The sequence below is a fragment of the Athene cunicularia genome (genome assembly GCF_003259725.1).
Source record: "Athene cunicularia isolate RWA chromosome 2 unlocalized genomic scaffold, athCun1 chr2_part1, whole genome shotgun sequence".
Classification (NCBI taxonomy): domain Eukaryota; kingdom Metazoa; phylum Chordata; class Aves; order Strigiformes; family Strigidae; genus Athene; species Athene cunicularia.
This window is the reverse complement of record NW_020799095.1, coordinates 99,785,941-99,813,562: the sequence shown is the minus strand read 5'-3', so window position 1 is coordinate 99,813,562 and position 27,622 is coordinate 99,785,941. Positions and strand designations below refer to the sequence as shown.

Genomic DNA, 27,622 nt, shown 5'->3' with positions numbered 1-27,622 from the left:
CAGAAGGAAAAAAAATTGGTGATACTTATCTTCAAATGACTTGTTAGATTTAATACCTTAAAGTCAAACTCTATCTCAATTTTGATTAAAATCAGACATAACTTAAAACATGATATTTACTTGGTCTCATTTTTCTTTTCAGGCACTCCAGTTTTATCCTTTGAAACATGAAGTACGTACAAACGGAAAAATTCCAGTTGATTCAATGAATATGAAAATTGGGAATTTTATTTACTGATTTATATGACATTTCAGCAATGCAAGCAGAAGTAAACAAAAAGAGAAGCCAGATCACTGTTTAGTCACAGCCTTGCAGTCTTAGCAATAAAAGTTCTCTGTGAATCCCCTGTTGTTCAGCACAATCTTAAAATTTGATCAAAGTTAAGTGAATACCAAGAATTATAATCCAGATTCCATGAAGAAAAAAGCCCCTTTTAAATAAAATTTACATCATGCCAACAAGCTCCAACTGAAAAAAAAAAATGCTAAAACACGTGCTTTTAAAGGGAAAAGAACAGAATTCAGGCAGACTCCAAGTCAAGCAACTGTATTCTCTACGTATAACCTGGATTTCGTGGATTAGTGAGCAGTAGTTGAGTTGTATACCTGTTTCACACTGGGTTATGCACAAGCAGAATTCAGTACTCCTAATCTGAAGACAGCTGTATGTGACAAGCGTCACTTTTATGCGTATTGTCTCCATCACAGAAGAGAACTGCAGAAAAGTGTTAAAACTAGGGAAGTTTTATTGACAGAGCTTAGGAACTGCTATGTGCCTCCAAGTTCCTTTGAAGTCAATTATCTCTCTCAAATGCATAAAAGAGGCAAGACTGGAACTCAAAATTTTTTTCCAGTGCCATGGTCAAAAATTTTCCTCAAACTCTTATACAACTTGTATTTATTTATTTTTCCTCTCTGCTTGCTGTCATCAACTAAACTACTTCCTACTTATTACACAGTCGGCTGAACAACAAATGATCTACTTTTGATTACAATGAGATTTTTCAAGACCCATTATAGTCTGCAGCTGATGTAGCTAGTTTTAAATCCAGTTCCAACTAGTAACAATGAGCAATCCTTCATCACAAACTAACTGCAGCCACTACTGCAGAAATAAAACATTCACAAGAGTATGTAAGTTAAATTTATTTTAAAAATCAAGTTTCTTGGTGAAGGGGGAATGAAGAGAAAAGCCAGTTAAAGATAAAAATTTTTGCAGCAACTGTGCACACACTCAGTGCACAATTCAATATAATCTTTTCAAGTCAATGTTTTTCCAGAAAAACATCAGCCACATTTGGTACTCAAACATTTAGGGATGGAACTTTCCTGCATGCCTACTGTTCATCAGCAGCTGAAATAAAGATATTTGACACTATGAACCCAAGAGAGACATTCAAAATTAAGTGAATGGCTCTATAAACATTTAAGTATGCACCGTGTAGAAAACCGTTGCCTTCTTTTCCCCCAGACCCACGCAACTCTCTTCCATTTACACACGTAGACCACAGGTACCTCATAGGTAAATTCACATGGTAATGAATAGCAGCAACACCAGGAAAATTTGTCAGTCCCTGAAATAATATAGGTTAAATATAGAAATGAAAGGATTTTGTATAAGTGCTCCTGCAGTCAAGAAGTCGCAAGACAGCCCATCAACATGAGTTATATTCTCAGGGATTATGTTCCCAAGCAAGGGAACAAAAATGAAGGAAGGGATTATGGTGTTCCCAGTGTCTGCAGATGAAGATATTTTCAGGAATGTCAGCAGGCAGGGGTTTCACAGGCCTCATACCCCACAGCCTCTGCAACCTAAAATGGATCCGAACCAGGAACTCCATGTAACACAAGCCGATTTTCCAGTGTCCTTAGAGCACTCCTTTACAGATTTTTACTTTTAAATTCAGGTTTGAACATCACCAAAGGCAGTTTCTTACTACTTTCCACATCCATTCAGCATCTACTGACCAGCCACATGATAAACTTTAGCTGTGTGGCAAGAGCTAATGATTTGTACATTTTAATTTGACTGTATAGCTTTCCCGGAACTCATTTCCTTATTGAGCTACAAGGCTAAAAAGGGCAAGCCAAAGCAAGTTAGCAATTCCCAAGCAGCCACAGATTAAAAGTGTCATTTTACAGGCATTTCAATCCCTACTGTAAAGACCAGCCAAACAAACTTGTACTGAAGAACCTCTTCTTCATAGCAGCAATACCAACATAACAAGTCACTTGTGCTTTATTTCACCTTTATAAAGACCTTGTTTCCCTGAATGTATATCCATCAACACCAAGTGCATTATTCTTGAAATAGATTTATCAATGAACCCTTCTCTTCATTCATCAGGAAGTTTTGCATATTTTTTTTTGCTCAAGACTGTAAACTCAGCCAGCAGTGGACACGCAACAGATGCTAGCCAAAAGTCCCCATTTTGAAGGGCACGGTCAGCGCTCTACAACCCCCACAGATGCATGCCCTGGCAAGCACAGTTTTCCTGGTAGTCATTTTCGATAATAACTCCAGTTATACTTTTCAATTTACACAAATGGAGACAACAATAAGGAATATTCTGGTTTTTCATAGCTATGAGTATTTGAGCCCCAGGTTCCAAAAGTGAAAAGTTAAAGATGAGTCCCAACACATTTTTCTTTTTCTAAATTTCAGAAAAGTTTAAGCTGCTAAAACCAGAAGTACCAACTGCTACTTCAAATCAAAATAGCATGACAAGTCCTGTAGTGAAAATGTTTATTACAACTAACATTAGTCCACATTTTAAGTGAAACTGCAAAATCCTTTCTATTCGGTGCTGTCAACACATATAAACCTTTTTGCCAGAAAAGCCTCTTCTCAGATTTTGTTTTACTGTCCAAAAATTCTGAAATTAATCTGTGAAAACTCTCAAAGAGTAGAAGACTACATGAAGAGATACTCTGAGTATATCATTCACAGAAATGTCTTTCTAAGGAATAAAGATGGCTCCAGGCTCTTACTAGAGATTGTGAGGCCCAGCAATTGCTTGTGACATTTTGCTCTGAGGAGTCTCTGATGTTAAAAGAGCAAAATAAATTAAATCCAGTAGAATTTCTAGTCTCCTGAATTATCTTTTCTTCAGGATTTTAATTCATTATGTTCAATCATTGTTTTGGAATAGAAGAAAAATTAATTTTACTCAAAAATTGTATTGTAAGAATGTACAGATGAGTACCCTGAATCTTGCATTGTTAGTTTTACAAAGCCACAAAAGGCTTTAAAGGGAGCTTGCCCGTGTACATGTAAATTAACATTGGTCCAGTGAAGTCAACAGAATAATATCTTTTCACATCAGCAAGGGATTTGTCCTTACAGAAATCTCTTCTTGCCAATTGATTTCAAGATAAAAGCTCTGTGCAAATCATTTTATAATATTTGCATTCTTTTTAACTTTCTAATGGCAGAAACTACAAATTACTCTTACATCAGTCGCTGAGTGGTAATCCAGTTCTCATGAAATAATGCATGAGCTATGACTTAATCAGAAGTGGAGAGGTTTTCTCAACCTGATACTTGGGTCTTCCAAGAACAACTGGTCTTGCTCCACAATTCAAGAACTTTGTGATATATAAACTTGGCCCTTTCTGCTATGCCTAGTACAAAGTACCCTTAAATACCTTTAAAAGTCTGAAGCATGGTAATAAAACTGAGGGAAGTATTCCTCATTTAATGGTATGACAGAGAAATATTTTACAGCTGGCTCAAGCACACTGCTGACATTTATAATAGTCAGCATTTACTTTAATTCATTATAATTTCACAAAGTAGCTGTTAAGAGGAGTCAAACTCAGGCAAAAATGCTGTTTTTATCTAAAACTGCTAATGTGCATTTTGTTTCTGTAGAATTGCCAGTGTAAGAAGCTCAAGATCATAAATCATATCTTGATATCTTGTGCATCAATAATACACCTCACTGCTAAACTAGTCTTTCCCCAGTTCTGGATCTTTGCCATACATTCAATGGAAAGGGGGAAGGAAAAAAAAAAAAAAAAAAAAGGAAATACTATCATACATCTGAGTCCTGGAATAACTGAAAGGCACACCAGAATACACAGTTTGTTACGATCCATGTGAGCTAAAAAATCATGACGTACCCACTGGCTACATTCACAAATGTTTAGCATTAGTTATAAATAGCACAGGCTCCTGCAAAGGTGAAAGATCAAAACAGCAATTCTGATACTGATTTTATTAGCCAGCCTTCTTTTCTTAATAAGATTCCATCAAACTGCTCTTCAGTCTAGCTGGTTTTAGACTCAATAAACTAAGTGCAAGGTAGAATATTATCTGAAGAACATCTGCTCCCTTCCAACTTTGACCCAAGAAAAAAACAGAGCCAAATACAGGACACAGACTGTGGTCAGAACTTTACCTAGGGTAAGTTGGACTTACGCCATTTTTCACCAGCTAAGGACTAATCTTCCCCATACTTGCCAGCCAAGGCTATGTTCCAGCACTCACCGACCTGACTGATAGGTTATACCTCTAAACTGTACATTGGTAACAAGCCCAGGAAACAACCCATTCCTCTTACTACTAGAACTTCTGGTAATTTTTATGTCATAAAACATAAATAATGACCAGATGGTCATTGTTCACATCACAAATGTGTGTCAAAACCTTCTGTATTCTGGCAAGGAAAGTTAAAGGACATATTTACTTTGATACACTACTTGATATACTTAACGCACAAAGCTTGAAAAGTAAAAAAAGTACCAATGCTAAAGATATACCACAATACATATAGTTATAAGTACTGACTTTAAGGAGTACTTTTTAAGGTCCTAGAAGAGTATTTTAGCTCATTCTCAAGCAAATTTATTAAGTAAACAACTACTAAAATCACTAAGGTCCTTCATATGCCTTTCTTTTGTGAAAGTTTTCCTTACTTGCGCTGACTCGCTTAAAGTAAGCACACCAAGTCAGCTCTAATGACTCATTGACTTCAAGCGATCTCTATCAAGCAAATCCTTTCTCACAGAGCAGTAATTTACATTCAGTTTGCATAGCCCTAGATGCCTTCTCTCTCTCAAATTCTCCAAGGAAAACAAAAGAAAGGCCCCTTGGGGGAAACTTTTCAAATCGAATTAGTGAAACTGAGCATGGGTCAGGAGAGGAAAGATATGTATTTGGTGAAACATCAACAGCACTAAGGCTGGAGAATAAAATATTTAGAAGGCAGCTTAGCTGGTCTTTCTCCAAAGTGAAAATCTTACAGGAGAATAAAAACTAAGGCATTCCTTCCTCCTTCATTTTTGCTCCCTGTTTGTCAATTTACAAACCAAACACAAAGCCAACTCTTCAAACAACAAGTCCTAACCTTACCTTCTGTCACTAACAAAAGATACCCTGTGATTATTTTCCTTAACAGTTCTGCTTTCTAATTAAAGAGCAAACTAGGCACTTGTTTAACCTATGCTTCATTTTAAAACATCAAAGTTAAACCTTCTGTTTTAATCTTTAAAATAACTTTCAAGCAAGGTTTAGAGATCTTGCAAAAGCTTGTTACCAACTTACACCTCAAGTATGCATTTCTTAGGTAGTAACAAAGCTTATTCCCGAAGCATTTTATTTGGAAGCATCCCCATATTAATAATGGGCTGTTGAGCTATGATTTTCTAACAGCTTAGACGGGTCAACACATAGATCTGTTCAAAGCAAAGCAACAAGAAAAAGACAAGAAAAATACATTTTCTTCATAAATAATTTTGTCTTTTCTTGGAGCAGGGTTGGAGACTTCTGATTCTTCCATGTCTAACAGACAAACTAATAATCTGCAAATGATCTGCAGTTCAGCAGCCTTCCTGCCTAAGAATGATGAATCCCTCCAAGCTTTGGCATAAAGTGCCAAAACAGAGGAACTAACTTCTGCCCAGACAGTTCCAGCCTCCCCAGGATCAGAAAGTACTGGTTTAGAGATACAATCCCCAACTCTTTTCACTGAAGGTATAATATAGAACATTTCTTCCCAGTGCTCCTTCCAACAAGATGGTGACCAGAATCAGTCAGAAGAGAAGCACAGAAAGTGATAAATCAACTTTTCATTCAGCAGCACTAATTTTGCCCCACTTCATGTGTGTTTTGCTTTCTAGTCCTGAAGGATATCCCTCAACTAAGGAAAGTCTGTGTTTCCAGGGTTCTGGAGATCCTGCAGTTTTACACTTAATTTGAGAATCACGTTACATTAACAGTTTACATATTTAATGTAAACATGCAAAAATACTGAGAAATTTGAACAGAAGAGTTTAACTAGAGACCTACTGTGGGATAATTTATGTGAATACAATAATCCTCCCATCGCTTATCTTTCCTCCTCTGAAACTCAGTATCTATGCTACAATACCTATAGATCAAGAGTTCATATTTGGAAGTATATTGTGCTCTGTTTTCTTACAGTAAATGTCAAATGTTTCTACCATGTCCTACTTCAAATCATTTACTCTTTTACTAAGAAAATGTACAATGCCCAAGTAACAGGCTGATAGTTATAATTAATAAACAGAAGCAGTTGCATCCTCACATATAAAATCTGCACTTATGACAATACCCTGAAAACACTGTTTGCTGCTTGAAAATATAAGTCTTGGATAACACAGACTTCCAAGTAACTTGCATGAAGTCAAAGGTGGAACAAAACAGTATCAGAGAACTGCTGGGGAAAAGACAGCAGGGTCAGGCAGAGGAAGGTTACTAAGACAGAAGGAATGCCTGTGTAAATACTCTCATCCACACATACACAATTGTTACTGTGCTATGAATTACAACAACCTGTGACCTATATGCTTACAAACATAGTCACTTCCACTCCAGTCTGATAGGAATGAAATCTCCAAGATGCTTTAGAACAATAAATGAAAAACACATCTGTTTAAAATCAGTTCATTAATAGCTTTAACATCCATGTTTAACTACAGTTTAACTGTTAAATAGTTAGCTGCTAAATATCCTGCCATCTAAACAAAGAACAACCGCACCAATCACATTGGCTTATATCCTACATACAGTAAATGATGCTCACCTAAATGTTACTCACCTGCCTTAAATCCAAGGTGATGGTGACCCAGTGGTACTGCCTCCCATTCTGAATGCTGGGACTTTGCCACCAGTTATTGGTACCATCAATTGCACTGGAAATAGGGTGCTGCTCTGTTTTAAAGCAAAAAGTTAAAACATCTCTTGAAAGTACATCTCACTGCATTTTCTCTGATCCAGCACCTTTATTTCACACTGTGCACAATATCTTCCTCTCATAAAGAAGTAACAGCCGATATCTGCCCCCAGACAAAAGGCTGTCATTAGACTCTGCGGTGCTTAACATTAATTTAAGGTGCTCACTCGTTCTGTCAGCCCTTTGCTTAAAGGTAGCTTCACACATGTAGCAGAGAGACTACAAGCAAAAAGTATTTGACCCCAATACACCCTGTATTCATGAGGAAGGGTCGAAAAGAATGACACAAACTCATAAAACCAAAAAGAATCCCACATGAAACTTGCCTTTGGGATTGGCACTGTGGTGGTCGCAGACGCGGCACTGGGCATTGCGCAGGGGCCTACCCGGGACGTGCTCCACCAATTTGCAGAACATCTCTGGTCCTTTCTCCCCACAAGTGGCATTGGTGGAGATGTGAGCATTGCTGGCCAGGTTCAAAATGGCAGGGAACAGGCCTTGAAAGAAATAATGATTATCAGCCACATTGTAAGGCAAGCAAAATACAGATATGGGTATGAGACAGGTCTCTGAACACATGGGGTTTCATGACAAGCTTCTAGCTTGGAGTTAGAGATACAGAAAAATACACCGAAAACAATTTAACTTGTGAAAAGATTTTCTTACCACACTGACACCAGCACATCAATCATCACAGCCCTGGGGCACTGCAACCCTGCCCACAGCCCAGGACCCTGTTTCAGCCCCTCAGGGCTCCCCCCGCCCTGCCCGTGGCCCCATTTCAACACCCCCCAGGGCCATCAGCTCCTGCCCCAGCAACACCACAACAGGGCCAGCCTCCAGCTCCCCACAGCCCTGACCGGCCACAGGGCCCACTGAGTTGGACCCACCCACGGGCCCACGTCCCCGCTTGACCTCGGCCTGTTCCCAGGGAGGTGCCCGATGCCCAGGGCTGGAGCTGCCCCAGCGGTTCTGGCTGCCCCGCTCCTGGCTGGGGCAGTGGGACAGGGCTTGGCTGCCAGGACCTGCTCTGACAGACCCACAGGGAGCCCCCTGGCCCTCATGGCACCCTAACCTCAATAACCCTCTTATTTCACTCCACCTTTGGATGCTTTATTGCTGAGGAACACAAGAGTTAGCAAATTAACTCATCAAGTTACTAAACCTTCTCTTCACATTGCGAATTTATCAAAGCCAGGAGGACAACTGGCTGGCTCCCAGAAGAGGGGAGGAACTGTACAGCATGCACTGGACTGGTGTGGAAAATGGCTTTTAACAGGAACTCTCTGCAGCAGCAATGCCACTGCCCTGAACAACATGGTCCGGGCTCGTAAGTTTTAAGGACTGCACTTTAGAACCTTTATTCTGAGCTTTTCTGCAGTCTGTGTAAAATCTAAGGGATATTTTGCTTGCCACTTATTAATCTTTACAAACCATTTTACTGTACTTTCAAATGGTGTTGCTCTTGGCCACAGGAATAATGAAAACAGACTCAGCATTTCAAGATCACTGTTACTGGACTGGAAAACCTCAGTATTTTCTAGAAGGATTAAAGTTTAACTTTGCCTTGAAGACTACTGACAAAATGTAAAGAATACTGCATGCAACAAAGTTAAGCACAGCTTCTCAGCAATGTCATAATCAGTTTCCAGCCTACCCTCCTGAGCTAGAAAGCTTTTATTTCTTGCATGATTATGGTACAGCAGAGATAACTCCATTTCTACTCAGAAGTAACTCAGAAAAAGAGAAACGGTTTGGGAAAAAGAGATTAATAACTATGGGCTGAAATCAAAGCATGGTATGGCATATTAAAAGTGACGCAAGAATTGCTACTGTTGCAACAGTGAGGTATTAAAATAACGTTTTTTCTTCTAAGGAATTCTGAAACCAAACAAAAATCCAGTTATATTTCTGAAAATATGTGCCTTTTTCACATAAAATAAAGTAAAAATAAATTAATTCTTTCACTTCATTAATCTACAACATACATTTAAAATATTGTAATATTAGTATTTTGCTTTTCTCAGTTGTCCTTCCCAACAAGGCAACATTAAATATTCCTTTAATTTAAAGTGTCTTTGTCTGCCCAGTAATTGTATTACCCTGGAAAGCCTGGAGAAAAGTTTTAGTGCTATTTAAATCTTGTCTTCAGCTATTGAAAACGTGGTTAAATCCTAACCCTCTGCACCACAGTATGCAAAACAAAAAGTATGTTTTTAATTGTTCTATACTCGAAACTTCAAGGAGGGAGATGGAGCTTTTTATTTTTTTGAATCCTGGCTTCATTTAAGTTAAATCCAGACTAGGTCATATGCCTTGTTCTTATTATACCTAAATCTGATGCAGACAAGGACACTGAAGACATCCTACTGACCAATTTGGTGAGTCTCTTCTGCTAGTAACATGCTCTCTGCCCAGTCTTCTCTGACTTCATGGAGTATGGGTACAGTATTGCTCCAGACATAAAGCTAAAAGCAAAGCAGAAATGCCACCCTCCATTTTCCTACTGGACAAGAAAGTTCGATGGTGGAAGAGGGTATCCTTTTTTACATTACTCTCCAGTGATATAAAATCTTCCTTATTCAGTATTCATTACTGTGCACACAGGGGTCTATCAGCTAGTCTTCAAGAGCTATCCGTTATTTCCCAGGTCATTCATCACCTTCACTCACATTACACAGTAACCTTGTCATTTCTTTACAGGGTCATGTGTTACACTGACAGAATTTGCTTACAATAGCATTCAGTCAACAGACTTGTGCCAAAGGAATAGCAAAACCCTGAAGAAAAAGTGCTTATTGCAAGTGCTGTGTTGGCCAAGCTTCATTCCAAAACGCCAAGCTCAAGTCACTACAGCTTTCACCTTGGACTCAGTCCTTCTGTCTGCTCATCATCAAGCATCTCACTGACTTCTAATAAATTTTCCGATTGATAATGCAATGAATAATGGTATGGTAACATTAAGGTCTCATGATGAGTTTTCTGGATCCCACAGAGATAAGAAGAAAGAACATTTCAATCCAACTGAGTTCCACTGGAATTTTACCCCAGGATTCACATAAAAAGCAAGAGGCTGTTAGATTGACCCTGCAAGGTACTGCCTCTCTTCAAATCCTAGTTGATTACATTCACCTCTGATTCCCATTAACACAATCAGATTTTAAAGCAATCTGCAGAGGTGTGGCTACTGATTTCAGGAGAGATTGAGTTTAGTGTAGGAGCTGATTTATTAAGAAACAATAATTATCTGTTATAAACAAACTGGAAAAAGACAAATTTCAAAGAAATTAGTTGCATCTTTAAAGAACATTGTTCCTCTTCAGTCTTTTCTTAAGAAAAGCTGGGTACTCAGAATTGTGAGTTCAAGAGCTCTTAGATGCTCCACATTTACTCATTTACTTCTAACTGCTGGCCAGCTCTTTTCATGGTAAGGTAAATTCTTCCAGCTACTCAACTGCCCATTTGCCCCAAACCAGAGATTTACACACTGCCCAATACCAGAAAATGAATAGTGTATAGATGCTAATTTGACCTTAAAAAAGAATAATTGGTTCACTATAGCTCAGCACAAAAGCAGAGTACAATATTTTCATTAGATGTTCAAGAAAGTTGATCATTTGCAAGGACTTGGTTTTAGCCAGATGCATGACTAAAACTCAACCACAGGAAAACTAAAAACCTGAGTGGGTACTACCAGAATTGTATCATTCAGAGCTTTCCTACAGGGAAATGCCCCACACTCAGAGAAGGCAAAAGGAATCAAATCCCTAATAAGGTGGTATGCAACATGGATATGGCAGAATTTGTCAAATTCACACTCTACAACATTTGATTCCTAAAGAAATCACAAGAAGGAAGAATTCAAAGGTTAGAATTTTTTTTCTCTGTATAGCTCAGCAGGCAAACCTTATGGTGAAGGACATAGCATTAATGTTTCACCAAAAGTCAGAGAGAAGGCTTGTTCATAATGAAGCCAGCTGTAATGTATTTAAATGATGAACAGGTGGTCAGCATGCAGTACGCCAGGGCAAAGAGCTTTTAGGTAGAGGAGGCAGTCAACTTCTATTTTATATACCTATGGACTTTCATCCTTCAAAATTAATGGGGATAGTTGGAGAATGCAGCTTGTAGCAGTCAAAGTGCTGGTAATTCACACACAGTCATCATGGATTGAGATACATCACTGCATCAGTAAAAGCTGTCTGCAGCCAGTATAGCTATCTCGCTATTACAAAGTTTATGGCTGATCACATCGCCGACACTTCTCTGGGAATTATTCTACCTGAAGTCAGCATCTGCAGAAGTCCTCACAAACTCCCTGTTGCAGATATAATTACCATAATCTCCCCTGGAGACGCAACTTAATTCTTTGTGGGTTTATAACTTTTAATTTTGTTATAGGTACAGACTACCAAGCACCACTGAAGTTTTCACCAAGAAGAATTTCAAGGATTTGGGACATTTCTGGGGTTCTGACAACTCCAGCTGTAGCCAATGCACATCTCTTGATACATTCTAGATACGCCTGATTTACTGCACAAGCAGATGAATTCCATAGTATTTGCACAGTGAATCTGATATATTCTGGACTTTAACATTTTGTATAGCTCAGATAGCCTGGCCACATGTACAGAAGCATCACTGCAATCCAAAGACACTAGACTTACTCTCTGTGCTCAGACCACAGCACATACAAATCACTAATAGAAACCACATGCATTTGTGTGCCATTTATCAAAGACTTTTTAGACATATTTATTCCCTTCCTTATCTTTAAGAAGTATTATCAGTTTTAGGACCTTTGCCTGCATTCTGTACAGCTAGATCTGAATGAAACACCAATACCATTCCAAGTTAATAATTTTTTTCACTTGGGAAATTAATAGTTATTTATTTCATCACTGTTCTGTTTCAGGTGGAAGGAAAGTGGATTTGTGCATTTTAGCAAAATCCATGTTGCCTGTGCTTTTGACTGTTTGACTGTATGGATTGTCACAATTTGAGTTGACAGACAGGGTGAAACTGTACTTCAGTTTTCACAGATAGCATGTGGAGAAAGGGAAACATCCCCCAGAATAACAATCTTCCTAGAAAAGACTTAGCTGATTAACTTAATTTCTTGTACACACACAGTTGTACAAACAGAAGGACAGATATGAGAGTTCTGCTTTACATGGGCTTCACTATTTCAGCAAATATGTTCAATAAGCCCAATAAAGATGATAATATTTTTTGGTATCCCGATCAACACAGTGAGGATGACAAACTTCTTACAGGAAGGACACTTTTAAGACAGCTTCCCTCTGGATCCATATTTACTAATGTGTCTGACATCCTCTGAAAGCTGAATAAATTAGGGAGGTGTTCGCTGTGTGGGGTTTTTTTTGTTTGTTTTGGGGTTGGGGGGGTATCTAAAGAAATCAGAAGACAAAAACTGATGGGAAATGAAGACAAGAGATTATCTGAATCAAGCCAAGAACTGAGTCCAGAAGGTGACACAATTTTTTTACTGGATTGTTCAGTGTATGCAGTTAAGATTCCCAACTACAGCCTGATTTTTTCCACTAATATTTTGGCTTTTTTGTGCTGAGTGTAATAAAGCAGTAATGCACAAGTGAGTGAACAAAGTAGATGTGACTTAAAAAACATAAAGAGCTGATGTGTGCAGTAACAATGAGCCTTTTATCGTGTCATTTCTCAGAACACAGAAATACTTGAAGGGGTCTAATCTAATTTGCAAGTAAGCATTTTTAAAAATGTTAAGGCAATCAGCAGTTCATAACAAGCAGGCAATGTTGAAATTTGCTCACAAGCAATAGATTCTCCATTTATTGAAAATATTTATAGAGGACACAGTGACAGTTGTTCAGAATAGTACTATGCACTTCGGGAAAACAAAAAGGACTAAGGACAAAATGTAATAAATGTCACAGAGTATTAGAATGTTTAAAATATGTAATAGTATTATGCTGCAGAAGTTGAGGTCACATTCTTTATAACATTCTCAGACAGTTTTCAATAGCACAGATTTGTTTTAGTTGTTCTGTCTCATTCAAAGTTTTGGATTAAATGAGTTTACTAAATAAAAGCGCTGGAACCACTGGGACTGGGGTTCAGATTCCTTGACTGCTCAATAGATTTACCCTCATTATATTTTACCAGACAATATCCCTAGCTTAATGTTTTTTATACACTTTCATCAGAACCCTATCCTGTAATCCCAGTGAAAATCCAGGCTGATTTCCCTAAAACAAATGATCTGAAATCACTAGCTTCTAACTAGGAATTAAGGCATTAATTCCCTGTTCTTAAGAGTCAGCAAGAAATCTGGGGTATAACACTCAACCTGCCTTATAATACATTTTGTGGAGATGGTGCCTGAAAATATGCATTAACTGTAGCATCAACCCATTTGAAAAGCCAAAAGCTTCACTACAACTTTACACAATAGGCTTAGGTAGCAAGCCACTAGTTAAAAATTATTTAGAAAACTGATCACTCATTTCTCTGAAGCCCTACAGAGAGAAGAATTTCTGCTAGCACAACACGTTTACAGGAGCTAACTAAGGGGTATGGTTTTATTATCAGAACCTCTGTAAACTTTAATTTGCAATGTTTAGATTAAACTCGTTCAGACTAAAACAAAATCTTACTATCACGACAGACTCCAATCTCCTAAAACCTGTTCTCTATTTCTTCTCATACTGTAGAGCAAAGCTGAGTAAATATGTTAATCACATAAATACTAGCTGGGGAAGATTATGTTTATTTAATTCAATCAGTTTTCAATATAAAAACATAGTAAGTTTGTTCTCAAGAGCTTCTAATTAGGGATATTCCTCAACATCCCTGATAAAGTGCTAAAGCACCAGAGTAGATTTAAAAGTTACAAATTTTTGTCTTCTTTGCTGCATTCTGCTCTTTCATGATCTTGATTACAGCTTTTGATTACCTGAAAGGCTGTTATCACACACCCTTTTCTCTCTTCCAGACTAAGTAAACAACCCTTTCAATCTTTCCACAGTCAATTTTCTAAACCTCTTATCCTTCTAAATTCTTGGCAGTTTGCATCTCTCCAACAGTGCAGACCCTCAAAACTCATCAGCACTAACTGGAGTAGAATAATTTCTTAAATTCTTTACAGTTTTGTAAACACACCCAAGAATAAGTTTTGCTTTCTTTTCAAGGCACTACAGCTTGATTTTCATTGCATACTAAGGTAAATAAAATATAATTTTCTGTTGTACTGTAGCCCAGTCAGTCATGGAAGAGAAAAATACTTCAAATCAGGCCCTGGGATGAGTTGGGGTTATCTGTAACACAGATTAATTTGCAGCCATTTGGAGAACACTCATCAGCGCTTGCTTTCAGAACAATCTGTTGATTATTTTACAGCTCTGATTCTGTCAAGCTTTTGCAAATCGCACTTAAACAATCCAACTGGAGCAGTTAATGTGACCAAAAACATTCTGCTTGAACCCTGCAAGCTGTTAGAGCACAAACAAGTTACAAAGACCAAACCTTGCCCCTTCCTCTGTCCAAATGGCAAAGAGCTTCTCTGCCAGACATTTTCTGCTGTTGCTTATGTGCATTCAGCATTATTAATGAGATCCTTAATGCAGACAGGGTATTGCAGCAACAGGCATTTACCTACTGTGGTCTGCCTTGGGCTAGATGATGTGCTAATTAGCATTCAGTGCTCAGAAATGTATTGGAAAGAAGTATAACACTGCGAATTAATAACATTCTGTCAAATTTAGGCTGCAAACACAGGAGGCAAACGTTTGCTCACTCAAGAATGAACATCAGCTGTACTATTCTTCCCGCATTAGTGTCCTCCATATAGCTTGTGAAGGTTAAAGAGCAAGAGTTTGGCATAACTTGCATGTCTTAAAACTCTCAAACACCAGTATACAGCCAGGTTGACAGACAGAATACAGCAGAGAATTTGAATAAAGCAAAATGTTTTTTCAAAAAAAAAAAAAAAGGGCAGAAAACTTGAATCCTAAAAAAAAATAAAATTTCAAAGTGTAAGAAGCAGCATGCTAAGTATGAATGCAATGCAAAACTAAGGTAAAGGAAGAGAGAGGAAAGCATTACATCTCAATTAAGTCTGAAATGCAAGATGCTAAATTTCCCAGTATGCAGGATTGGAAGGATAAAGAGTTAAAATTAGGGAATTAAACTCACTGAAAAATGTCTATCACAGAAAAGTCAGAATTCCAGATTAAATGTTCAGAAAAAAGGAAGGCCAAGCAATACCGATACACCTCCACAAGAAACTGAGGTTTGTCACCTCTACTAGTTACACAGTAACTAACATTTTCTTACACAAAGTACCGAGGTTAATACCACTGATGGGCTGGATACTAGTTTAGACTGAACATTAACACTAAAACAATAGCCTTTAGATTATGAAGCTAAGTGTTAATAAGTTAGCTAATGCCAACTTTAGAACATCCCACCTTTCAAGTCCTTCTCATGCTCAGAGCTTGCAAACTTAGATGTAGATCATATGGAGACTATGTCACAACACATACTCAAACTGAAGTTGAGAAGATAAGGATGAAAAGACATGCGTCATCATGCAAATGCTTAACACTGAAGGAGTCTGAGCAACTGATTTTCAGTCCCATCCAGAGATTCCTACAAATGAGCTACCTTGTTTCCCAAAGGGGTATGCATCACCCGACAGTCTTCCACTGACTCTCTTGAGAGAATAGAAAACATGGATAAATATGATAGGTTTAATAGCTTACATCACACCCTGAATGTGGTTTCTAATATTATGCCTTAGTCCTTCACAATTTTCAGAGATTTGAGGGAAAAAATATTGAAGTTTGGGTTCCTGGGGATAAAAGAGCAACAGAATTTTTATCACAGTAATTCCTAATAACTTCAATATTGAAAGAAAGCAACTTACTACTGATCAGAACTCATGGTAGTTTTCATCATCAGACAGTACAACTTGATGTCAAAGGTGGGTAATTAGCAAGTACTCTCTCCATATATCATGAATTTTCAAAGCATAATCAATTTTTTCCATCATGTCATGTCTTGCAAGCATTGGGATTTTTTTTTTGTTATAGTGTTGGTCTGTTCAAGAATCTGCCTAGAAATTGTCACAGCATTTATACCAAAGCAAAAGAGTCAAAAGTTGACAGATGGGCAGGCTGCCAAGGAACAACAAACCTGCCAGACCATGAAATTAGTTTTTTCTTGTTCACCCAAAGCTTTTTCCACATGTTGAGGAGTCTACACCATCGTGTTTGGTGGTTATTATTTCTTTTAGCATTACTCTAGCTATTTTTCCTGAAGTCTCCTTAATCTTGGGAATGAATTTCACTCAAACCTGAAGTAAACACAAGCCACAGCTATTAAATACTTCAGTGTCTTGTCAGTTTTGCTTATATGCAGCCAAAACACAATACTAGCTTAGATCAATATGACAGTAGTACTGACAGTATGACTGGCATGTCAAAGACTAGGGACTTCAGCCATGATGGAACTAAAGTAGTCTTTTCCCTCCTCTCCCCACCCTCTTTTTACTATAAGGACTTCAACAGATAATAGGTAACAGCTCACCCTGCATTTCTTTCCTATCACCAGTTTTCAACCTGACCCAGCAGTCTTCCTCGTAAATGAAAATCCTGTCTGGGTTTAATCCTAACTAAATTTGCATGCATAAATGTGCAGTTTTAGTCTTCACACTGAATAATTTATTATAATAAACAGGAAGCTATGACCCACGTATCTATTAGCTCTTTCCTGATTCTAAATTTCTGTTTCTCACTTGCAAAGTCTAAGAGACCTGAGCTTGGACCCAGTCACTTCTGCACTGTCACTCAGTATCACAACCAGACAAAATGTTGCCACTTCTTTTCCTGTGTAAGCATAAAGAAAGACCCCTTGAGGCAGCTGGCATCTCATTGTGATCATAAATGAAGTCTTCCAGCAAGTGGCTGCACTACAAAGGAACTCTGAAATGTATTCTTCACCTAGTTCACTTAAGTTTGTTACTCAACAGCCATATATAAAACCAAAATTTATTTCACTTTCCTAGTAACAAAAAAAAAAAAATCACTTTCCTAATATGAATGCACAATCTTAATATTACAAATTGCAGCTGCCTTAGATGAAGTTAAATTTCTATTTAAAATAAGTAGATTTTTTGCCATTAATGAACAAAAGCTGTTTCAAGCTGAAGAGTTTTTGGCACCTCAGAACTACCAGCTCTCCTGTTTTACAACGATGCATTTTTTTCAGAAACAGAAGAAAAATATGTTCATTCTAGGAGGCACAAAACCATTACCAGGGCGCACACAGCCCTCTATCACTGCCAGATCTTCCTGGGTAGATGGGAGCACATTTCCTCCAGTTTGAATGGAGATGAAAGGATTTGCAACTGTGTAGCACTGAAGACATGCAAAACTTGATCCATTCCCTTATCTCCACTGACAAGATTTTGCAATCTCTTCTTTAAACGGTTAGTTGGAAAACAGCCTCTGTAGGGTTTTCTTCAGTTTTATCCAAATGTTCGTTCAATGTGCTATAGAGGTGGCTTTCTGCTCTTAGCAAAAAGTAAAATATATCCTGCTACTTTTTTTCTAGGCATTTTACTCTAGGCAGCAAAGTAAAATTGCAAGTCACCATGCTTTGTTTACTTACATCTCCTGGTCTCCAGGCACACAGGTTAACAAATGTACAGGGCACATATTGCAACTATTTTAAATATTAACATCAAGTCACCAGTTGCACATTTTTAATGTTTCAAACCCTCACCACTATCAAATCATCATTTCACTGTTTTACAGTAAATGCCTTCGTGAAAATCAAAAGCATTTGTGTCATACAGGATTAATTCCTGAAAAGGTGTAATTTTAAAGAACTCAAAAAAGAAAAAGGTAAAAACCAACAAATATTGCAAACTTTTTTAAAAATTCTCTTCTGTATTGCCATCAATGCTCAATAACTCAGCCAGCTGCATGGAATTTTAATCAAGTGTCCTGAAAGTATTTTGCCTTTGGCCTGAAAACAGGAATGATGCATTTCAGTCCAAAGGGCAACTTTTAAAGAAAACTCTTAACAGCCTGACGACCAGGACTGAGAGTTCAAGTAATTTAATTTAAAATTCAGCAATGCTACAGCTACACTAATGCTACACTAAAATATTGCAAGGCACATTTTGGATCCTACGTGAAACACCCCAAGCATTTTTGCTGATTGCTGTTGGAAATGCAGCGATCAGATAGGTAGAGCTACAGAGTGAGCAGCTTATTTCTCATTGTCCTTAAGAACAGAGAAGATGAGGAGGGCTGCTCAAGTTTTTTTAAAGAGATTGTATCATCAGTCACTACACTATGGGATATACAAGAAGCTTTTTCTTCTTTGGGGCAAACATCCTGACCTCTTCCCTGACACTGCACTCCTGAGAAGCCCCTTCCTACCCCCTTGTCCTATCACTACAGCAGAATTCTCAGTCTACCGTGGATATTCAGACTTGGATTTGTCCATTACCACTATCAGCTGTGGCAGCACAGCAATAGCAGATCCTTATACCAAGTACCCACAGTAAAGTTTCTGAGCAACCTGACATATCACTGGAGCTAAACACCAGCATGGCAACCTCTGATCCATGCCAAAGACACACACTGAATACAGCTGTCCAGCAGCAGTCATGATTTGTACCTACTGATTCATTGCTGCCTTCAGATCATATACTATCACTCACTGCTACTGAAAGATCTATTCTCTTTTAGTCATCTTGCAATTCATCCTGGAAGTTCCATGTCCAGCCACATACATCCTTACCATTGCTTGCAAAGAGCAGCCTCCTCCACCTCACAGAAAACAAGCACTGGACTTTGCAGTATCATTTCTTCAATTTGCAACGTCCCCATTACGATATTATCAAATACGCAAGAAACTAAGCTGTCCCTTGTGTGACCACTCTTGAGTAAGGAGTGGTCATCCATTTGATTCTAATATTTGCATTTGCTGCATGCCTTTAGCAATGACAAACTTGTTCTGGAGGACACTGGCAGACATACTGTAAACCTACTTCAAGAAGACAAATTGGGATAGGGCTTGGAAGAAATTATTCCTGGTTTAGCTTAAAATTCATGTTTACTTCTAAAGTCCATGTCAGTAACAAGTTCACATTTTTGCATTAACAAAAAAAAAAGGTATGGTTTCTAAAATTCTGATCAGCTTTGTGATATTTACTATTAATATTCAAAAACAACCCTTAAAAATACTCGGTTTTATTCACAAATCATGGAGTTCTAGACACATGACAAATTTGCTTTCTGTTTGTAAAACTGTTTTTCTTAGTCCTGTAAATTAGATGTATTACTCCATAAAACCAAATTGGACTACTTGGGCAATTAAAAAAGAGCCTTATTGAACTGACACATTAGTTAGCAACTACTGAAGGATTAAATGAACAACTGTCTGTAGATAAATGTAAATACACAGCAAGTCTGCCAAAATGAGTGGAGTTCACTTGAGCCTTCATTTTCCCATCAAAATCTTCATCTCTAAGGTATATTTTAAAGGATGCTTTCTAGAAGTCATGGAGTACACATTTTAGAGACTCTACAAGCTAAAGCAAATAGAAGGAATCCTAGAAATTTCAACAGCATGTATTTCACAACCCTAATTTAAACCAGGGTTTCCACAGATACTGACAATTCAAAGAACCTTTACTTCAGACTTCTGTTATCTAGCCCTTCTCAGACAATAAAGCAACTCAATCAAAAGCATTAGCACACAGTTATGAGCCTTTTTTTGCCCTTCCCTGATATGCACAAAAGGCAGCATTGTAAAGACAAGTAAACTATATGAATGGTGTGGCATGGAGAACAATAAAACATACATTAACTATTCATGCATTTGAATGAGAATCGTTTGTAAAGGAAAACTAGACAAGAAAAAACACTGGACGCTCTTCGGCAGTTCTATTAGTAGCGAAGAGCCTTCAGGAGCTGGTTTACTTGACAGACAGAAATGAGGAAAGCATAATTCGATTAATTTTCAAGCACAGGCCTACTGCTCCTGCTAAGACTCTCATTGATTTCACTCACTGTCCAGATACTCCTGGATGGATCCGGAATAACCCTGAGAAGTCAGTGAAGAGCCAGGCTTTGTCCAGCCTGGCAGCAGCTCTGCCCTGGGGAGGGAGCAGCAGAGGAGCACCAGGTACAGCCAGGCTGCCCAGCCTGCCATCCTCCCCGGCACCCAGCTTGCCCACTACCTTGTGCCAGGGCTACAAAGATCATTCTGTCAATGCCCATGTAAACAAAATGAGGGACAACTCGGACCCCTGCTCCAGTCCTCCCTGGAAGGGTGGCATTCAGCCACAATCAAGCTGTACTGGAAGTGCCAATTGCTACTGGGTGTTCTATTATTACCACACAAACATTTCTTTATGCACTTCTTTAATCAAATGAGCTTTGTGACAGAAGGCAAAATGCCAGTTGTGCTTTCAGAAACCTGAAAAAAATCCTATCAATAATAATCTAAGCAAGCATCAGTGCTACCTCCAGTTTGCATTTCTGCTCAATGGTTGAATTCCAAGGTTTATTACAGTCAACATGACTTGTGTCACTGATTTGTAGTGTTAGGATTTTGCTATTAAAAACTTCCTACCTCATCATGTCCACAAGAAGAAAAAAAAAGTAATACAACAGTCAAATCAAAAGACTATAGCAGTTGTTTCGAATTACCTATACAGGTTCTGCCCTGTCCTCTCAGCCTTTCCGCAAATAAAAGCTTACACAAATATGAAAAAGGTAGCAGTGGACATGGGCCTATCTTCAAGGTCATTTTGGAGCAAAAGAGCAGTAAAAATGCAGGCAGAGCCAAGGGGAGAATAAAGTTTCCACTTTGGGATGACCATTTCTTAAACAGCTTTTTAACCTTTATTCTCATGCGGGAATCAAGAGGGGGTATGGATCTCACAGCACAATAAATGAGCTCACAGAAAGGAATTACATTATGCTTGCAAAACAACTTTAAAATAATTGGTTAGGGAATATCTCTGACTTAATACTTTAAAAAACCACCAAAACCCCCCCAAACAAACATCAAACGCTAACAAGCTAAATATGATAAAACAGAAGGAATTGCTAAAGGCCGAAATCCACTCTGCCTACACAAAGCAGCATTGGGATCTTCATGGCCTTGCCTGGTAGGAAAAGCCCAGAAAGACTTGGTCCATCAACCAACATCAGCTGCTGCTTTACACAGCCTGCAATGGTAGATGAGTTGTGGAAAGGGCAGTAGGTGAGACTGCCTGCCATGCATTCCCCCCCCACCTTATAAAAGCCTTTTGAACCCACATGACCGTTAGAGCAGTAGTGATTTTCCAGGGAGACCTTAAAAAAAAGTTATCAGGTTTTCAGGTAAAATCAAAGCATCCCATAAGCATGTTTTGCTCTGTCAGGAATGAAACAGAAAGCTTCTTGGGAATCAATACTGCTGTTTCACATCAGGAAGGGAAGTCTAGATTACATGCATCTACATATCTTTGTAATAAGGATATTGAAGACTTACACTTCAATAAGTATTTTTGTAGCCTTACATTTCTATGCTTTCTAATTTTTGGAGTGTTATTTATATCTACTGTAGCTACAAAATAAATCTGCTAGTTTTCCTGTAAAACTGTGTTGTATACAGCTTTTTAATACCAAAAATGTGTATAAAATTATATCTCTAGCCAAAATCATTCCCCCCCCTCTAAAAAACCACAGAATTATTGAGAAATCATTAAAGTCCTTAAACAGCAAAAGTAACTAAAAAAGAATGAACAGATATACCTAACTTTCCTAACCTTTTTTTTTGCTCTGACCCACAAGCAAATTAAGTACTCATCTCAAATCTCAGCCATACCCTAGTGCCCAGAGGCACTGTACACAGTCTCTGAGACATCACCTAGGTACCTAAAAACATATATAATTGGGAAGTTTGACTGATGTGCACCTAAAGTTTATGCCAACTAACAAAGCACAGTTCCTGCAAGCTGGACCTAACCAATCTCATCTTACGAAACTTCTCCAACACACTATTCCTCTGTTTGGTCAGGAAGGGATGCCTGGAGGACAGAAAAATTAAGACATAGGAGAAGGCAGCAAACCCCACCTGAAGATCCTGTGTGAGATTGCTGTAAATACCAACAACTGATCAGCACACTCTGATAGTCCTGAATTTCCAGAGATGCATTTTCTAAACCCTCAGGGAATGGAGAAAATATTTATGACAGACAAATGTTTTGGGTTTTTTTAATCTTAATCTTAAATCTACTTAGAATGCCTTCATGGGATTTTTCTGTCACATACCTTCGTACTCTGGGAAAAGAGGAAGTGGTCTGTGGCTTGTTGGTGATAAATTTCTTTTAAAATAAGTGAGGGAAAAGCACAAAGTAAATTTTTAAATGTAGGACTTTTTAATGAAGGCCAAGCACAATGTTTTCCCCACAGAATGTCCAAGATGTTCTGTGCAGACCACCAGAACTGAAGTTTTGCATGCATCTCTTCCTCTCTCCCATCCTCAAATCAGATCTCAATCAGCAAAATTTGCATCTAGTTGAGGTCCATTACCTTTTACATTACTCTTCTTAAACTACAAATTCCTTTTAATATGATCGACCCCCATTTCTATTTAAAAAATGTTTTGAGATGTGTGATGCTTATTATGAATTTAGGGAGCCTTATCATTTTGACACAGTGGTACCCACAAAGTCACCATTCCTGGGGACATGCAATGAGGTCTCTGTTTAAGGTGACTTCACAGACAGGTGATCCAAAACAGACTTTTGTAGAGTACTATGTAGAACAAAGTCCATTACACTAAGGCCTTAACAGCCAAACCATGTCAGAGAAAACAAAAGCCCAGAGCTCCAGGATTACATCTGCTCTCTACAGAGTTTTGCTGGGGTGTGTCAAGTCTGGTAGCCCAACAGAGAGGCAGCTGCTGCAGCTCCATGTTCCCAGGACCAGTCGGTAGTAAAACTGAGGATGTATTCCCAACAGGCACATACGTAGCCACACACAAAATGCAACATATGTGCATCTACATCTGGCCAGTCACATAGATCAACAAAGACAGAAACAAATGCAGGTACCACCAATGGTCTCATCCTGTTCCCTGCTCCAGCTGATCAGGATGAAAAGACCTTAAGTAGAAAATACATATACATGTACAGATATATATACAATGAGGGTTCCTTCAGCAGCTGAACTTGTACAGTCTACACAGTAACTGTCCCCCCCACCAATGATCCCAGGTCTTCCCTGTTGCTGGCACCTGGGCACGTGAGCCCCTGAGGCCAACAGCCTACAGACTGCCTTATACACACACCACCATCCCCATCACATACCCACTATGGCTCCCTTCAGTTATTGGGCAAGATGTTCTTCAGCCTGCCTTGTAGTTGGCCCTGGATCTTCTTGTCACCAGTTGCCTGACACAGACAGGCCTCTTGGCTGGCACCTAAACTCCACAGTCTACCCAGCAGCAAGAGATCCAGAGCAGGATCTCCTGCTCCCCCCAATAGCCAACTTGCAGACCATCTGGTCTCTCCAGTATCTATCCCAAAATGACAGCTGATTTGGTACCTGTGATACCTGGCTCCCAAGCCTCCACCTGATGTTTGCTGGTGATTGCACGCTAACACACAGACGCATACAACACGCACAGGCTCCAGTGTCTCCAGCCATGGGCACCTGAGACACGCAGGCCCCTGTGACTCGTGGTCTTCTCTCCAGTGGCTGACACTTTTATCTCTGCACACACAGCACAGAGACACCCTCACCCAGGAGAACAGTTAGAAAGAGTTTAATAAAAAGACAGAACATGAGGTATACCATTACAGGACACGTACCGGTGAGATACAGAGTACAGAGTGACAAGCATATTGGCCTATAACATGCTTACAGCCAAGTGGCCTTCTTTAATATCTTCCCCCTCTTCCTCCCCAACTCGTTCTCTCCTAGACCACCTTGATCCCTGCACCCCCTCTCCTTGTCTTTGGCTCTTCCTCTACTCATCCCAAAATAAATCTTGTACAATCCCAAAATGTTCTTTCTCTGCATCCCATAACGAGTTCCATACCCCTGTGGTCAGTCACTACCACCACTACCCTGTAAGCTTGGGAGAGCTGCTCCCATAACTGACAGTGATGACAGGGACAGCCCTGGCAGGAGCTCATTTTTCTGAGTTCATTATTGAGGTTGCCCTACCTTGCTCCTCTATGTGTGTGGGTATGAGATTTATCACATAATCCAACACAGGGGAAAAAGTGAGAACTTAAGTATACCATTCTGCCCAAATTTGCCGAAGTTTTCAGCTTAGTTGAATTAGGCATCAAAAAGCCCTTCTCCACTAAGTGGGATGCACAGTCATCCAGCCAAATGGTGGCAGGCATGAGTGACCCAGTTAAAAAAAAAAAAGTTTCTCCTGAATTCAGATGCCTGATTGACACTTGCAACAAGCAAATTAAGAAGAGGAAGGTCTGCAATTTGATTCTCTTTCCATCTTTGAGTCCCCCAACAATCCAACTACAGCATCAGCTTTTTTTCGTGACCATTCTCCTTCTGCATTGTTAAACTTGCATTCTTCGCTGCACAGTAACTCAGTTTCAGAGGGTTTGAGAGATCTCGTACACGCTTTCCCCTCCCCTGCATTTCTTGTCAGAGCAACTTGGTAATATGGCACTATTCAGAAATCGGAGATGTGGGTTCAAGCCATCTCAAACTAAGGAGATTAACCTAAATCTCCCACTTCCTGGGCAAGTGCTCTAAAAATCTGATTTGTAAGCAAACCATATCACTTATGTTTCAGTAAAAAAAATGTGGTTGCTGACCATAATGCCATAATTTGTGTATTAGTCATAGCCTAAACATACTTACTAAACCAGATTCTGGAAGCAAGGTAGATTTGAAACCCAAATGATAAGCTTGATAAATACCTGTGTTCAGCTCTGCCCAGACAGAGCACCCCAGGCACCTTCCTGGGGCCATTCAATCCCCTGAGCATCAGCACTTACAGACTATTAATTCCAAAACTCCAGGCAGAAACAACAGAGTTGGCGACTACAGCACACCAGCTTACAAAAGCTGAGGTGAGATGCAGTTGAGGAAACATTTAGTCCACAACTACAGTCTTGAAAGTTGCCATAACCACACATTTACAGTAGCAGGATGGGGGTTTTTTTTTAATTATAGAAAAAAAAAAAAAATCACCTGAGAGCGGCAGAATCAAATTTATGAAATTTAGGCAATAGTGTGAAAAACCATTAACTGATTTCCCTTTCTACTTTGTAGACCTGTATCACTGTTACCTCCAGTATAATTAAGAATGCATTCCAGCAGAGCAAAGCTTCTAAATGGCTATTTGCTTCTGAGGTTGTAAAATAACTCTCATCTGGATCCAGACATCAGTGATACGTGCTTTATGAATTTATTCCATTAGTGGATACAAAACACAAACCCACTTTTCAACATGATGGGGACACTTCAACATTAAACACCTGCAATTAAAATACCAACTAAATTTTACAGGTATGTAGATATTCATCTTTAGGCTGAAAGGACCAATCATTAACCTTCAAAGTTGTTCAGTGCAGCGACTTTACTATTCTGTGTTTCGCTTTCTTAGACTGGACTTCAGCACTTTCTGACAGACCCTTGCAATTGTTGTGCGCTCAGTTTCCTCATCTGCAGACAGGACAAAAGCAGGAATGAACAGAAAAACAAGAAATGCTGAGAGTTCTACCAAGGTATTCTCCATGGGCACACCAAGATACCTTTCCACCAGATTTCTCCCATGCTCTGCTCTTGCAACAGCTCTGAAAAATCTTTCCAGCCTCACCACAAACTGTATTTTTACATTACGATGCTTACAAGTTTGAGCCTCAGTTGTTTACTTTCTGCAAAAGCAACATGGCTATTCCCATCTGCATCGCATTCTTCGCATTGTTTTAGGATCACTTATCTTGAATTCTGGTTTTTCTAAGGCAGTTATCCACCAGGGGGGTTTGATACTTGCTGCCTTCCTTGGATGATCTGTGCTCTCGTGCTGAGAAAAAAAAAATTTCTATCAACTTAATCTAACCTGATCTTTCAACTAGAAAAACATAATTATGAATTTAAATAGCCTCAGGAGGGGTGGCTTAGGCCCAACCAAATATCCTGGTATCTTTGATCACCGATATAAAAATATGCATTTTAGCAGATCACATTTAGAGGCATCTTGGTATGTAAAAGCTAGAATATTAGCACCCAACTATTTGCAAAAGCTGCAACAGATTACTGCAATGTGATCACTGCACACTTCTACAAAAAAAAAGTGGACTCATCACCCACATTTGGCCAACTTTACGAAAACTGTTACCTTTTTTAACTCTGTGCTAACATACAGTTAAACAGGAGTTAATAGTGAAGTAAGGTAATTTGGTGCACATAAGATAGTACCTTACATAAAGCAATTGTGAAAAACTAATTTTGCACCATTTTGTCCAGTTTTTTGTTTGTTTCTAAGCCTGAATTTTCATAACCAAGGTGAGCTGTATTTATTTACAACCTGAGATATATGGACTCTAAAACTTACCTGGGCTTGACTTTGTCCTCCTTACCTGGAAAATGAAGTTTTGTGCATCATGACAAACACACTCCCTTTTGCTGCAGGGTGTAAACATCCAGCTGCTATTCTCCCACACCATATCTCGAGCATCACACTTCTCCATAAAGAAAACTGCATCATGCATCTGCACCACATATGCCTTCCAACCATTTTCTATTCTCAGTTTTTGGTTGTGGTTTGGTTTATGGTTTTTTGGGTTTTGTTTTTTGTTGTTGGTTGTTTTTTTTTTTTAAGAGACCTAATGTGGCTGGGGACTAATCTGCAGGGAGCAGTAGAAATTCCACTGTTGTCTCCACCAGGAGCAGAATTAAGGGAAAGGTGCGCGCATCTGGTGCCCGCCGGTGCTTCGCCGACCGGCCCAGCCCGCTGCAGTCACCGACTGCCGACCCCAGTGCCGGGGAGCGAACCGCGGTGGCTCCCTAACTTCGGGCTCACGAGGAAAACACAAGTTACTGCACTTCGAACAAAGAGGATGCATGTGATGGTTAGTGGCAAAGCAAAGGACTCACCGCGGAGCGTGCCGGTATCCCGGCTGCAGTGCACCGGCTGGCCCCACGTGCAAGAAAATTTATAAAAGTTTTCTTTTTTTCTTTTTTTAATCATCTCCATTACACCGTCACGCTACCTCATTCTTGGAAAGTGGTTTTGATCCCCTCTCCCTCCTTATAACAGAGCTCAATCTGGTTTACATTAGAGACAGCGCGAGGCATCACCCTTCGGGTCCACCGCCTCCTCTCCCCCCCCCAGAGCGGGACCCCCGGGGCTGCGCTGGGGGCTCCGCC

General features: G+C 39.2%; 1 protein-coding gene across 1 annotated transcript in view; it reads right to left on the bottom strand.

Annotated features, from left to right (window-relative positions):
- The window catches only part of LAMA1 (laminin subunit alpha 1), a 124,353-nt gene that overhangs the window by 78,414 nt on the left and 18,317 nt on the right, over positions 1–27,622 (bottom strand). The window contains exons 2-3 of the mRNA XM_026841437.1: positions 7,526–7,696; positions 7,065–7,177 (exon numbers count right to left, since the gene is read on the bottom strand). Coding sequence (XP_026697238.1) covers positions 7,065–7,177; positions 7,526–7,696 — 284 coding nt within the window. The remainder of the gene's footprint in view (positions 1–7,064; positions 7,178–7,525; positions 7,697–27,622) is intronic.